General features: G+C 42.9%; 1 protein-coding gene across 9 annotated transcripts; it reads left to right on the plus strand.

Annotated features, from left to right (window-relative positions):
• The first annotated feature begins 100 nt into the window (after window positions 1-100).
• Window positions 101-14,544, plus strand: NMRK1 (nicotinamide riboside kinase 1). Of its 9 annotated transcripts, none has more exons than XM_054185149.1 (9): window positions 143-179; window positions 211-249; window positions 2,354-2,413; window positions 2,853-2,943; window positions 3,593-3,641; window positions 5,078-5,249; window positions 5,331-5,402; window positions 6,382-6,488; window positions 6,966-7,472. In XM_054185149.1, exons 3-9 carry the CDS (start codon window positions 2,385-2,387, stop codon window positions 7,109-7,111), a joined length of 666 nt encoding a protein of 221 aa, XP_054041124.1. In that variant the 5' UTR covers window positions 143-179; window positions 211-249; window positions 2,354-2,384; the 3' UTR covers window positions 7,112-7,472. The 9 variants fall into 9 exon arrangements, 8 of the variants coding, with proteins under 8 accessions (XP_054041123.1, XP_054041119.1, XP_054041124.1 ...); XM_054185146.1 differs by having other exon boundaries at window positions 146-179; window positions 2,298-2,413; XM_054185148.1 differs by lacking the exon at window positions 211-249 and having other exon boundaries at window positions 101-197.
• The last annotated feature ends 30 nt before the right edge of the window (window positions 14,545-14,574 follow it).

A 14,574-nucleotide genomic window follows, 5' to 3' on the forward strand; every position in this document is an offset into this window, starting at 1 on the left:
CGGGGAACGGGAAGAGGACTGAGGCGGCGGCCAATGGGGGCGCGCGGGCCGGGCCCGGCGGGGCGGGGCGGGGCGGGGCGGGGGCGGTAGAGCGCGTAAAGCGGTGTGGCGCGCGCCCCAGGGACGCTGAGCGGCGTCGGCGGCGAGGCCTGAGGAGTGCGGACGGGTCGTGGTGTGGCGTGGCGTGCCCCGTCCCGGTGGGTTTGCAAGGTGCCCCGTCCCGGTGGGTTTGCAAGGTGCCCCGTCCCGGTGGGTTTGCAAGGTGCCCCGTCCCGGGCGTGTGACAGGAGCTTTGTGCCTCGCGGCGGCCGGCCTGCCGCCTCGGGCAGCTCCGTAACCGGGCGTAAGAGACCGGGGGGGGTCGGGGGAGGTGGTGTCTCGCCTTCGGCCGAGCCGGTTTCTGCTGGGTACCCCCCCAGAAGGTGTGTTTAAGCAGCGGTTAAAGTGAAGCGCCAGGCTGAGGGGCGCCGAAGCGTGGTGAGCGGCTGGGAGGGGCGTGGGGCTCTGCCCTCGGCCTCTGCGCCAGCCCCGGGCCTGTGGGTTCGGTGCCCGGGAGAGACATTTCCTCCCCGCGTGTGGTGGTGCCCAGAAAGAAGCATGCCTCGGCCGTTGCCGTGTGCTGGAGCTTTGTGGGGCTGTGCCGTTAAAAACAGGGTGGTGGCAATTAGGGTTATCACGGGGTTACGTTCTGTTTAAAGATGCTAAACCCGGTAGAGTAGAGTAGGATTTCTGTGTTGCAACATAGTGACAGATAACACCTTTGCAATTCGTGTTACACATTACTCTGGGGGGAGGAAGAGCTGGTGGGTTTTTTTTGTCCTGGTGTTTTTTGCCTTAAACTGTGATTAACTTCATACGGACAATGACGTAAATTAGAGTCCAAAGCTCAGTATGTGTGTCCAGATGTTATTTAGTTGGTTACATAGCATTTTTTGTGGGACAAAGGCTAATCCCCTGGAACACGAACCTTACTGATGATTTTTAGAAAACTTTTTGTTGTTCTTGTTTTAAATGGACTGGGTATCATCTCTTCCTGAGAACAGATCATCTCTTTGAGCTCTGTGAATAGATTGCCCATACAATAAACATGCACCACATCATTGAACTTGAGAATTACAATGTTCTTAGAAAAACCTTGTATGCTACCTTATAAAACTTGCCAGTGCCAACTACTGTAGGTACGCAGAACCATTGCAGAGCAATGGCTGTCATACTGGTGATGGCTTGGCCCAGTCAGTATGTCTGGTTTTTTTTTTAAACAGAAAAAACAGATGAAGCAACCATTCAAAGATCACATCACAGACCTGTGAAACAGTTGAACTTCCAGTCATTGCACCAAATGCAAACGGATGTTATTACCTCAGACTCCATATATGTCTAAAACTTACTTTAACAGAAATAGTGTGGTTTTACATTCATACTGATGCCCTGTAACATTCTTTTTTCTAGTATAGTACAGATACCTGTTTGTCAAGGAGTGGAGACAGTGTTACCTGCTTAGTCCTTTCAGGTCTTAGGTGTCATAGGCCTTACCTCCTTATGTGTGACTGAGGAAGACAGAGCAGGTGAAAAACAGGGTGTTTGCATGTGGTTAAATAGTTATTAATTGGTGTGTGCTCTTGGAAAGCAATGTTTGACAAATGTTAAACTGGTCTGACAAACTCTATAGACTAGTGCTGCTGCCAAGAGAAGTAGCCCCATTGTCCTTCTGCTACACCATACTTTTGTAGGCATGGGTAACTGGATGGCAAACTGGAGGAAATTTGTTCAGCTGAAAACTAATATTTTTCCCCCCCCTGCTCCTTTGCAGAACTGGCTTTCAGTTTTTCCGGTATAGTTCACCACGGACTCTGCAAACACCTGCTCCAGAAGAAAGTTCCAGGAAAAGAGCTGGGGAAAGACAGGATTGTGTCTTTTGGCAGCTCTGACCGCTGAAGATGTTCAGCCAGACAGAGCTTCAGGGCTGGTTTCTGTGCAGCAACAAGGGATATAGGTGGACAAACGTAACCTTTTTCAGAGTTTCGGTCTTTGATCTCTTCTGAAGAAGATCAAGTGCTACCCAGTCCTTCACAGCGCTGAATTAGCTAGGATGTCTTAAACTGCCTTTACAGTATTTTAATGACTTCATGTTATTCTGTGGTGGAGCAGAGGAGGAGCAAGTGTATGCAGGTTTTTTGTTAGCATTAAAACAAGCAGTTGAGGTTCTGACAGTAGCTTTGCAAAAAGAAGAAAAAAAAAGACAAAAGACACAAGGACAGAAAATAAGTCTTTTCTGTATTTGATATTTCTTAATACAGTAGCTGCTTTCCTTGTTGCTGAATTAAGAGTTTTCACTGGCTACTATTTTTGGCAGTGAAAAGGAAGAACTGAGGAGAAAACAAACTATGAAAGTACTGGTTATTGGCCTTGGAGGGTAAGTATTAGCAAATTAAATTTCCTCTACAGCTCAAGACTGGTCTTCCTTTCAGAATTAAGTAATGCCATTTCTATTTCTGAATGGATATTTTAAAAAAATAGATTCCAGATACAACATATAATTGTCTCTCACTTTATGGCATGCAACTCTTAAAAAAATTTTCTGTCTCCATTGGAGATCTGAAGTATTACCTCTCTCTAACCTCTTACTTGGCACTGCTAGATTTACTGTCTGAAAGCTGATGGAACTTGCCAGAAAATTTCTAGAGATAGGGAGTATTTAATGTGAATAAACTTTTGGGGTAGTTTGGATTGTGTCTTTGTGTCTAACTATATAGAGATGTGTGTGTGAGCTTGTACATATGTTTAAAAGATTGAGTTTTGGTTTAAAACATTGATTTTTGTCTTGATGCAGTTTTTACTGTTTTCTATTGCAGTGTAACAAATGGGGGGAAAACAACGCTGGCAGAAAAGCTTAAGAAAATGCTTCCCAACTGTGATATAATCTCTCAAGATGACTTCTTTAAGGTAACAGTATTAATGGAAAGAGCTGATAGGTAAAAGTAAAGCTTGAGTAGATTTTTAGTATTGTTTCTTCTCTTTTCAGTTCTCCTATCGATAAACTTTTAAAATTGATGCTGCCGAAAATAATGTTGACTTCATGAGAAAGAGAAATAAAATGAGCACTGGGGTAATTGAACTTTCAGTGGCCAAAACCAGTGAGTGTACTTGAGAAAAAGAAGCTTACAGTCTTCTTTGATACCCTTTTAAAATAAGGAATGGGTGTGTTGGATGCATTTTTCAAGATACATTGTGCTAATAAGTTAATGGTACTGTGTTAACCCTACACCCATACAGCAACAGATAGTTCTTTTTCTCCCAAATCAAAACAGAAAAACAACTTTTGCATGATGTAGGAGCTGTTAAGGAGGGTGAAGGAGCTCTTATTTCTTACGTAAAGCTCTAGTGAACTTAAGAGGTATGATTTGGAGAATTTGTTGTTCCATATTAAATAAAGTGTTTGCATTGTATTTTAACAGTTGTATACATCAGTTTAATTTTGAAGATAAATTTAATCAATTGAGATACAAAAGTGTATAACCCTTATGTTTGTAACTGAAGAGTGACAGTGGTCATAAAAGCAGTCTTGAAAATACTCAATTTTTTTCCCCTTCAGCCGGAGTCTGAAGTAGAAACAGATGAACGTGGATTTAAGCTATACGATGGTCAGTAACTTTGATGCATTGCTTTTGAACATTGTACTGAAATTCTGTAATGCTGAGCTTCAGCACTTCTTCCCCTCCTCTTCTGAGCAGGGCAGTAAACAAATGGTTGTTTCAGAGCAATCCTTTTCTCAGTTTGTTTCAGCTCACTGAGATAAACAAGAAAACTTGCTGAACTAGTAAATAGGTCAAGCTGGTGCTCAACTGTTCATTTTCTCTTTTAAGTCTTTTCCTCTGTTTCTACAGTGGGGTCTAGTGCAGTAGCAAATGGTACTGTTCGGGTAGAAGTCTTGGCTTGCAGTACTGGTGTAAGCTTAACCTCATCACGGAGGTTAAGCTTATGTGATGGTGGATTTTTTTTTTCACTTTGATACTGAACTCGTGGGATATCACTATTGAGCCCCTTTCATCGTCATATTCTAAATCAGTCAAAACTTGGGTCTGATCCTGACACCTTTGTTTCTTGTCTGATCTGACGTAGAGACCAAATGTTTTGACGTTCATGGTTAATGCTGGCTCAACATGCCAATTTAGTCTTATGAACTAGATTGAGATCGACCTTAGGCCAGTGCTTTGATTCAGGTCACATGTAGTTGTGAACAGTTGCTTAATAGCCAATCCCTGTTGATACTTGGTAATCACAAAATGCATTACTCAGAATATTGGCCAGAACCTTAAATTCTATCTGAAAACTGACTCTTATCAGCTAGGCAGTCTTTGGCTCAACTTCTAGACTTCATAAAACTGGAATGTGGAACTGGAGGGATAAGTGGGACATTCTGTTTCAAGTATCTGGGTTTAATGTTGCTCTTAAAAGCTCCTCTAGAATGTGTTTGCTCTTATGTTATCCAAAGGCTGCCTTCTCTCTACCATTCAGTACTTACTCAACATGTTCTTACATGTCTACAGACAAAAACAGGTGCTGCATTGTGCTGTTTTGCTTTGTATGCCATCCTCCTTTCAATCCATCCACCCCCACCCTCCAAATACAAGAACCCAATAAAAACCCAATGCAAAAAATATTGATTGCTGGGTCTCTTCACATTTGTCAGTGACACTTGACAGAAGGGTGGAGGTCTCAGAGTAAGTTTTTACAAGTTTTGTGGAACGGGGGAACAGTCCCTGTAGTTTCTATCATCAAGGGAAAGGCTGTGCAGTGATTTCATACACTTTTTGGTGCCACAGAGTTGAAAGACGACACCTACCAGAAATACCCCAGTCCTGGGGAAAGCTTTGGTCCCAGGGTATCATTAGTTGCAAACATAGAACTACTTATATATGTGTGACAGAATTTTTGGGGTAATCCTGTTCTGTTTCATTTAGATTTGTACATAGATTATTTGATTCTTAATGATTAACCTGGAGGTACTTAAGGGTTCTCTTTTTTTCTTTTTAATTCTCTGTTTTTAAGGGGTGCCTAACTTTCTGTTTTCATCTAGTACTTGATGCCCTCTATATGGATGAAATGGTCAAAAGTATTCACAATTGGATGAAAAACCCAGGAAGCTCAGGTGTTGTAACAGAAGAGCCAGAGAATACGTGTGACAATCTGAGAAATACAGATCATGTTTATATTTTGATTGTTGAAGGCTTTCTGCTATACAATTATGAGTAAGCAGCAATATGTAACCTGGTATATTAAAGGCTGCCCTAAAAAGGAAGAGGGAACTAAATATATTATTATTATTTTAGGCCACTTAATGAACTATGGAATAGAAGATATTTTTTGACCCTTCCTTATGAAGAGTGCAAAAGGAGAAGGAGGTAAGATTATTCAGTTATTGCTCACAAAGGGTCACTGCACAACCTAACCTGGAGTGGTTCTTTTGTATTAGCTTTTCTTTGGACCTTGCTAAATGTAAGCTATTAGTGCCGTCTGTGATTCTGTGATTAACATTCTGTGATTCCCAGGGAAGACTGTGGGTATTAACCAACATAAACAAAAGCATGCAGAGATGTATGGGGGTCTTTGTTTTGTTTTTCATTTTAGAAATGTTAAATGTTTTACAAACACTGAAAAGATAATTTGTTGTCCAGATAAATTGTGTAGGTTACTGACTGCATGTTGGAGTACAATGAAAAACAGTTAAAAATTACTAAGCAGTCTTATCCTTTGTTGAATACAGTTACATGATGATTATTGTCAAAGTAACAATGTTGATGTGTGGTTTTAGTGTATGCTTTGTTTAGACTGTGCATTAGTTGTACTGATTTAGATCATTGAGCCAGTGTCTGACTTGCCTCCAAATTTGGAGCAATACTGTGTGCTTGAAGCAATACATATGCACAAAGTCAGAATCGGCTGGCTGAGTGAAGAAATCCTCTATTCAAGTGGCTTTTGTTGATTCCACTTTCTTGGTTTCTCGCTAGACTCACCCTTAAAGGACTTCAGTGTACAGGCTGGAAGTGACTAGACAAAACTGCTAGTCATTTAAAACTTGAGAAGTCTCTCTACCCAATTAGAAAAGAGAAAAAGTAATTTTTTTTGATGCTTTCAATACAGCTTAATTTATATGTAATACCTTTTTCAGTTATTTTAAGTGTAACTTAATTGGCAGAAATAGGTAAGTTAGCAAGAGTTCATATCGCAGATTATATTAAAACAAAGGAACATCCTTTGCTCCATCAGTTATGCAGCCTGCCAGTCTTTTTTTTTTATTTTGGGTAGATGATCTTATTAAACCAGCTGACAATGGGGGAAAATGTAAAACTTGTATGGGAAAGCAAATATGTTTTTGTGTAGCACCAGAGTCTATCAGCCAGCAGATACACCAGGGTACTTCGATGGACACGTGTGGCCTATGTATCTGAAATATAAAAGTGAATTGGAAGAGAATGCAAGTAACATTGGTATGGTATCCTTAATTTTAAACTTATAAAATGGTTAAGTGTGGCATTTGAGCAGTTTTTGTTGGGTTGAGGGTCTTTTTTTGAATGGGACAATGTTTTCTTCAGATGTTTTTGTGGCTCTTGGACAGTAGGTTCGGAGGTGTTGTTGGTTTATTTTTCAAGTCTGTGGGGTTTTTAGTAATGAAAATTACGATGTTAAAAAAATAGAAAGGTTCTGATTGCTAATTAAGTCCATTTAACAAGCTGTGTGCATACATGCATATGGCTAGATAGGAAGCTTCTGAGACAATAGCTGATGCAGTGGCAGAATTCTTCAGAACAGAATTGAAGTCCTGGTTGAAGTCCTGTAATAAGCTTAAGATACTTCCTAAGTGCTCACTGTACTCACTACAGTCACCAGTCTTGCATGAGAGGCTGGGCAGGCTGGTGGGGCAATGCCATGAGCTTATGTGATGTTCACACTTGCATAGCTCTTAGGCTGCATACTTCTGGAGTGGGGGCCAGAGGAAAGAGAAGTCAGGCGATTGCTTCATTGTTACTGTGCAGTGAGAATGGGAACCACGGTGCCCTTCCTTGATCAAACCCTGAAGCTGAGGAAGAAGCTGAGGTCTTCCACTGCATAGGAACATTTCTGCTGAATTATTCCACTGCTGTACTGTCCTACTGTTATTACCGCTTCCCTTATGGAGACTTCCATACCCCAAAGCAGTGGAAATTCATTCTTAGCTAGGATAGTTTTCCATTGTTATTTTTTAACATGTAAAATGAATTTGGGAAAGAAGAAAAGAGAGATACTGTTGCTTGGTTTTCATTTTTTCATTTCTTCTGATTGCATCCATAGGAATACTGAAAACTTTACCAACTGCTGTTACAGATAACTGGCACAGAACTCATGAAAACATTTTCTTTTGTCTGTCTTAGTTTATTTGGATGGAACAAAATCTCAAGAGGAGCTATTATCCTGTGTATATAGTGATATAATACAGGAATTAAAAAAGCTGAGGGAAGGAAGTAAGTAATGTTACTGGAAATTGAATCTGTTTATCCCTTTCCAAGTTAACAAGAAGCTAATCCTTTTATATGGAAATACTGCAAGGATTATATAGATCTATATCTCCTTATATATTACAGTCCTTATGCATGTTTGCCCATTACTCTAAGTCATCATAAGATATAACTTTTAAGTTCTGAAATAATAGATGAATCCACTATTATCTAATGATAAAATAATAATAAAAAGGGGGGAACAGAAGGAATATAGGGCAAAGCATCAATGAAAGATGTGTTGGTGGTGCTAGTTTCTAATATACAGTGAAGTCGCATGCAAACAGACAAATGACACTACAGTTAAATATGTACTTTTTTTTTTAGATCAGCCGGTCACAGCATGATATGTAGAAAGCCTGTGTTACATTTGATACGAATTGAAAACCTGAAGAGTGTCGTACTTGGCAAGCCAGCCAACTGAGCCGATGTTACACGTGCATCCATAATACTAGTTCATACAACACGGGTAGATTTGTAGTGACTATTAACTTGGTAAGCCTCAGATACTGTTGAGTAGTATCAACAGTGCATTATTCTTTATAATTGCTTTAATCAGTCATGCTTTGGCTGATCTTTAAATCTGATTGAATGTGCATATTTTTGTGTACAAAACAAAACTATAAATAGGCAGTTCTGTTCAATTAATAAGCATATTTGAACATGGATGGATATAATTTGAAATGGTCATATTGGACAGTGATTACCTCTAATATTTTTACAAATTTCTAATCGCTGGTAAACATGGTTGGGGAACTAGCTATATGCTGTAGCAATAGTAAGTTTAAGATTGTATAAGCTGTTACACTGCTTATTCAGTAACTGAAGCTGTTATTCAATACCTTGTAACTGAACTTACTTAGACTTGCCAAATACCTCTGTTGTGTTTGTCAAGTAATTTTTATGTTGTATATTGGTTCAACAGTTGGGAATGGATATTTAAAAAATCCAGAGAAATCTGAAGAGAAGTGAGGTTGTTGGAAAGGGATGGGGGAATAATATGTTGATATTGGAGAGAATGCAGATGCATCGCTAACAAGATTAAGTGCGTATATTGTGCAGATCAGGGATTGGATGGCACAGGCTATTAGACAATAAATGCATGCTTCAGGGAGGAGGAAGGAAGAAATAATTCTTGTTAATATTCATAGCTCAGGTTGAAATTATAGTACTGAAAGTGTTCAGAAAGCAGCTATGCTAAAATATGTTAACATTTTTTGCAAGATTTGTGTACATAGATAAACTAGGAAACTGGAAAGTTGAATCATATTCGGCTGCTGAATAAGTAATGTATTAACTCTTACATTTTCTATGCAATACCTTACATTTTTATCTGGCAGAATAAAAATCAAGCTACAGACATGAAAAGCAAAGGATGGACTACATTACTTATTATGTGTCAGCTGAAATGATCATGGTGATTGAAATGTAATGCTCTATTGTTAACAGTATTAAGACTCCTAAACCTGTATATAAGAAAAAGGTCTTAAGCAGATTAGAGCTGTATAAAGCTATGTTTAAGACAAAGTGCTTCCAAATAATATTTTGTAATTTTATTTTGCAGTAAAAATACTTTGAGTTGCATTTGCTCAAATGCAGTGATGGACTGTCTGACTTTAAACTGTATTTTTGTTTTTATTTCCCTTTCGAAGGGGTGCAACTGGGAGAAATTTAGCTAATACTTGGATGGTTGTGGTGGATTGACCCACCAAGCTGTTCTATTACTCCCCTTCTCAATTGTACAGGAGGAAAAAATACACCAAAAGGCTCATGTGTCAAGATAAGGACAGGGAGATCACTCAGCAATTACAGTCATAGAAAAAACAGACATGACTTGGGAAAACTTATTTAAGTTACTGCCAGTAAAATCAGAATAGGGAACAAATAAGAACAAATCTTCAAAAACCTACATGGAACTTCACTCCCAAATTCTCCACCTCCTTTCCCTGAGCAGTGTAGGGGTATGGGCAATGGGGGTTGTGGTCTGCTCATCACATGTTGTCTCTGCTGCTCCTTCCTCCTCAGGGGGAGGACTCCTCACACACTTCCCTAGCTCCAGTGTGGGGTCCCTTCCATGGGAGACAGTTCTCCACAAACTTCTCCAATGTGGGCCCTTCCTATGGGCTGCTGATCTTCGCGAACTGCTCCAGTGTGGGCCCTTTCCATGGGGTGCAGTCCTTCAGGAACAGACTGCTCCGGTGTGGGTCCCTCATGCAGTAACAAGTCCTGCCAGCAAATCTGCTCCAGTGTGGGCTCCTCTCTCCATGGGTCTACAGGTCCTGCCAGGAGCTTGCTCCAGCATGGGCTTCCCACAGGGTCACAGCCTCCTTTGGGCATCCAACTGCTTTGCCATATATACCTCCACAGACTGCAGGTGGATGTCTGCTCCACCATGGACCTCCATGGGCTGCAGGGGGGAGAGCCTGACCTCATCATGTGCAGGGCATGAGAAGACTTTGCTACAGTAATCTGGGGCAGTTCACCTCCCCCATGGAGTACATAGAGTCCCAAGCATGTCTTATCTCTTTGTTATGGTAACTTGAGGTAGTTTGTTTCCCTGCCCTCTACACATATCCCTGCATGGGCGCCAGCAACAGGTCAGCTGTGAGTCTCAGAATTTGAGCAATTACATTACATTAGAAAGTTTGCTAATGAGCAGAACAGGACATCGTATATGTATGATATGTTAAGCAGTGCAAGTTTTATTATCCCCTGCTGTGGTGCTTTCCTTTGAGCTTCACTCTTAAAGGGGACTCCACTGTGCTGGGTCCCCATTTTGATTAGCATTAGAGTCCCAGGGCTCCCACTGTGGTAATGCTACACTTTCCATAAAGCCAAAGCTTTCACTTGCTGAGTGCTGTGCCTTGTCCCTGAGGGATCTACGCTGCCTTTTCACTGGTAACACCATGGTCTTTACCACAGGCTGCAGGGGAATCTCTGCTCTGGCACCTGGAGCACCTCCTCCCCTCCTTCTCCACTGAACTGGGTATCTGCAGAGTTGTTGCTCTCACATATTTTCACTCCTCTCCTCTGGCTGCTGTTGCAGTTTACAGTTTTTTTTCCCCATCTCAAATATGTTATCACAGAGGTGCTACCCCCATCGCTGATGGGCTCAACCTTGGCCAGCAGCAGGTCTGTGTTGGAGCCAGCTGGCATTGGCTCTATTGGACATGGGGGAAGCTTCTGGCAGCTTCTCACACAAGCCACTCCTGTAGCCCCCTGGCTAGAAGAACCTTGCCATGTAAGCCCAATACAATGGTGAAGGGAAGAAATCTTTTGTCGTTGCTTTTCCCATTCCTGCATGGAATCTGTAGGCTTATGGTGCCCCTTTGGTAAACTTTTGAAGTGTTTTCTTATGTGGAGAAATGCATGAGTAGAACTTAAAGTGGTATGTTGGTTTCAGAGGAATATCAGGGATCCTTTTATGCATTGAGAAGGATAGGAAGTGAAGGGTTAAGACTGAATGGGCTTATCATGGTTTGAGATAAAAAACAACCAATTTTCTGTTCAGTAATTTTACTTTTAAGCTAAGCCTCTTCTAACTAACTGCACTCTGAAATTAACAGCATATTTTTCAGACAGTGTCTGCTTCAATAGTGACAAGACCTGATGTTTATAATTAATACCAAGGAACGGTATGCAGAGAGGTTGTTGTTTATACTTATTGCTATAATGCCTCAGGTCAGCTAACTTTCTCATTTGCCCTGTTGGAGGGTCGGAAGCGAGAGAGCACAGAGGGGTTGCACCTGCGGGGAGGAGCGGACAGGACAGGTGACCCAAAACTGACCCATGGGCTGTTCCATCCCATTGGCATCATGCTCAGTATAAAAGCCGAAGGATCAAAGGGGTCAGCCTCTTTCTTCAGTGGCCGGCATCTGAGGAGGACTCTGTCTGTTTGTCTGCCTTTAATCCCGATGCATGCATTCCTGAATCCAGATCTGGAATTCAGTTCCCATCTATTGCTGAGTCCAGTCTGGGACTTTCCCAGTGCCTGCTGGTGATGTGATCATCATCCTGGGAGCTTGATATGGTTTTGTATATATTGTATATATTTCATTATTTTCTTATTAATAATATTACCTTTTATTTCTGCTCAGAGCAGGTATTTTTGACAGTTCTTCTGAAACCATCACCACGTTGTGGAGCAGCATCAAAATATTAGGTAGGCATCTTACAGAAGTGTATTGCGAACAAAACAGGTGATGCTGCTTCGCTCCTACGTAAAACTGGTGGACTTACGTTTTCAATATAGGGCAGTTCTGGTTTCTATATCTGGAGGGAGCCCATAGTGGAGTTAAAAGAGGGGCAACTAATGTGACCGAGGGAATGGAGGAGACGCTTTGTGAGGAGAGACTGAAAATGCTGCAACCCTTCACTCTTGATAGAAGTCTGAGGGGGGAAAAGGTCAAGGCTTACAAAATCTTGAAAGCAGTGAGTCAAGTGTATGCAGAACTAGTATTCACCAAATTGTACAAATACTAGTTTAGGGGGGAATCCTCCTTCACTTGGAACAGATTTACCAATTACATTAAGGTGATATTTCACACAGCAGACGGTGAGCTTCTGAGATATAAGGCCATAGGAGGCAGACAGTACCAGCAAGTTCAAAACGGATTGGGAAGACTCATTGACACCACACTCGTAAGAAGCAGTAGAAGCAGGCAGGGCTATACCATGGATGGCCTGTAGAAACTGGCCAGGCTCACTTGTGGTGTCCGAATTGTGTGTCCTCTTGACAGTTGCTACAGCAACTCACCTTACTGGGAAAAGACAGTGAACTTCTCTGAGTGTCTTTGGGAGAAAAGTATTTCAGGTGCCATTATAAAAGCTTACAGAATTCCCCTGCAACGCTGGTATGTTGGTAGGATGCTTTTGCTTTGAAGGTGGAACAGCCCCCAAGAGGAAAAATCTAGTTTGCCTCTGGCAGATGCCTTTTGCCCACCAGGGCTGTGCTAGCTGTAAAGTCACTGGGGAGAGCTGCAGGAGAGGAGCCTGTGATTCTTTTGTGAAGAAAAGATGTTTTTTTTGGAAGCGGTGTTACGTTGTGCTGGCTTCAGGCTGTCATAGCTGAAGGAAAGTTTTGCGAAGTGTCTTGTGTATGTTCAGCAACACAGTGGGAATAGAAGCAGCATTGTTCTATAGAAGGCTAATGGCTTATATATAAGAAACACAGAAATGCAAGTACAGGATTAATTTGACATCAAGAAGGTGATTTCTTTGTGTTCTCAAAATAGTGGAAAGAACATAACAGTGTAGTAGTCATAAGCACTGATGTAGTAGGAACAAACTTTTCATGTTGCAGAGCTCTTGCTCCGTCTCTAACCTTCAGAGTTAACTCTAAAAGCTGATTTCTAACTGTTTACACCGTGTATCATTGATTCAGGTATTGGTTTTGTCACATACACAGTGTTTCCTACTTTAAGAAACTACTTCATAAGCTCTTGGCACCAATGGCTCTTTTGCCCATCCAGCTGGGAATGATATCTGTGCTCTCGCTCCAGCACTGCCACTGAAGACCTTTGTAGTCAAAACTGTCCAGTCAGTTAAAGTAGTTGCAAGAGAGCCACAGCAGTGTGAGAGTAAAGAAAACTGGAAACATTAAGAGTTAAGTGAGAGTGTGTGTTATTTCCACAGAGAGAAGGGCAGTGTGCCAAAAAAATTCTGTTCCCTTTTTATGTTACTTGGTTTACTAAATCATTACATAGAACAGTGCTCTTCAGGTTCTCAAACTGAGGGGGGGATGGGCCCTTACAAAGAACGCCCTCTGGTACGAGCTGCCTCTTCTCAAAGCACTTGTGAAGGCACAGGTGACTTGCTGTGGGACACACAGGAGGGTGTCAGTGCCCAGCCAAACAAGTTCTGTCAGCTGGAGGAGGACGTGTTCAATTGTCCTTAGGGTGAAAGTGTGTTATTGTGGGTGGAAATCTATTGTCTAGTGACTCATGCATTGCTAGACATTTGCCTGCTCACTTTTCTCCCTTTGTGGCTGCTGCCTCTCCTCAGCACAGCTCCCTCACTGTGGGCGGCCGGAGGCTGCTGCACGGTGTACCGTACCACAGCCCCGAGCTGCCAGCCAGGCGGAGGAGGCCTGCGGCTCGCCAAGCGAGAGCTGGGGTTCTCCGCTTGCTGAACCCGTACTTCAGTTTTTGTGCGAGGCCCCTGGAGCCTCTGGAGGCACACCCCGGAGCCCTTTCAGCACCCTTCAGCCTGCAGCCCAGAAGGCCAGTTGCATCCTGGGATACATCGAAAGAAGTATGGCCAGCAGATCCAGAGAGGTGATTCTCCCCCTCTACTCTGCTCTCGTGAGACCCCACCTGGAGTGCTGTGTCCAGCTCTGGAGCCCTCAGCACAAGGACATGGACCTGTTGGAACGGGCCCAGAGGAGGGCCATGAAGATGATCAGAGGGTTGGAGCACCTCTCCTATGAAGACAGGCTGAGAGAGTTGGGGTTGTTCAGCCTGGAGAAGAGAAGGCTCCAGGGAGACCTTATAGCGGCCTTCCAGTACCTGAAGGGGGCCTACAGGAAGGATGGGGAGGGGCTGTTTGCAAGGGCAAGTAGCGATAGGGTGAAGGGCAATGGCTTTAAACTAGAGCAGGGCAGGTTTAGGTTAGACATTAGGAAGAAGTTCTTTACAATGAAGGTGGTGAGACACTGGAACAGGTTTCCCAGAGAGGTGGTGGAGGCCCCATCCCTGGAGACATTCAAGGCCAGGCTTGATGAGGCTCTGAGCAACCTGATCTAGTTGAAGATGTCCCTGCTTACTGCAGGGGGTTGGACTGGATGACCTTTAAAGGTCCCTTCCAACCCAACACATTCTATGATTCTATGTGCCATCTCACACCGGCTGGGACCACAGTTTTCCTCCCTCCCTGTGACAGCCAACGCCTGGACAGACAGTGCTTTGTGAGGGCACAGATCTAAAAGACAGTCCGGGGGTGAAGGCGCCCTGCGCCTCGCGTCGGAGGGTTCCACCTTTCCCCTTCGTCGGCCGCCATTTTCCGAGGCCGGGACGCCCCCTGCGCCCGCCCGGCCCCGCCCACA

The sequence above is a fragment of the Rissa tridactyla genome, chromosome Z (assembly GCF_028500815.1).
Source record: "Rissa tridactyla isolate bRisTri1 chromosome Z, bRisTri1.patW.cur.20221130, whole genome shotgun sequence".
NCBI classification, from domain to species: domain Eukaryota; kingdom Metazoa; phylum Chordata; class Aves; order Charadriiformes; family Laridae; genus Rissa; species Rissa tridactyla.

Bases quoted from the DNA above. Each gene is read 5' to 3' on its own strand.
- NMRK1 (XM_054185148.1), top strand. From the start codon at position 2,385: ATGAAAGTACTGGTTATTGGCCTTGGAGG. The intron at 2,414-2,852 runs GTAAGTATTAGC...TTTCTATTGCAG, and splicing joins CTGGTTATTGGCCTTGGAGG to TGTAACAAATGGGGGGAAAA. The intron at 5,403-6,381 runs GTAAGATTATTC...GTTTTTGTGTAG, and splicing joins GAGTGCAAAAGGAGAAGGAG to CACCAGAGTCTATCAGCCAG.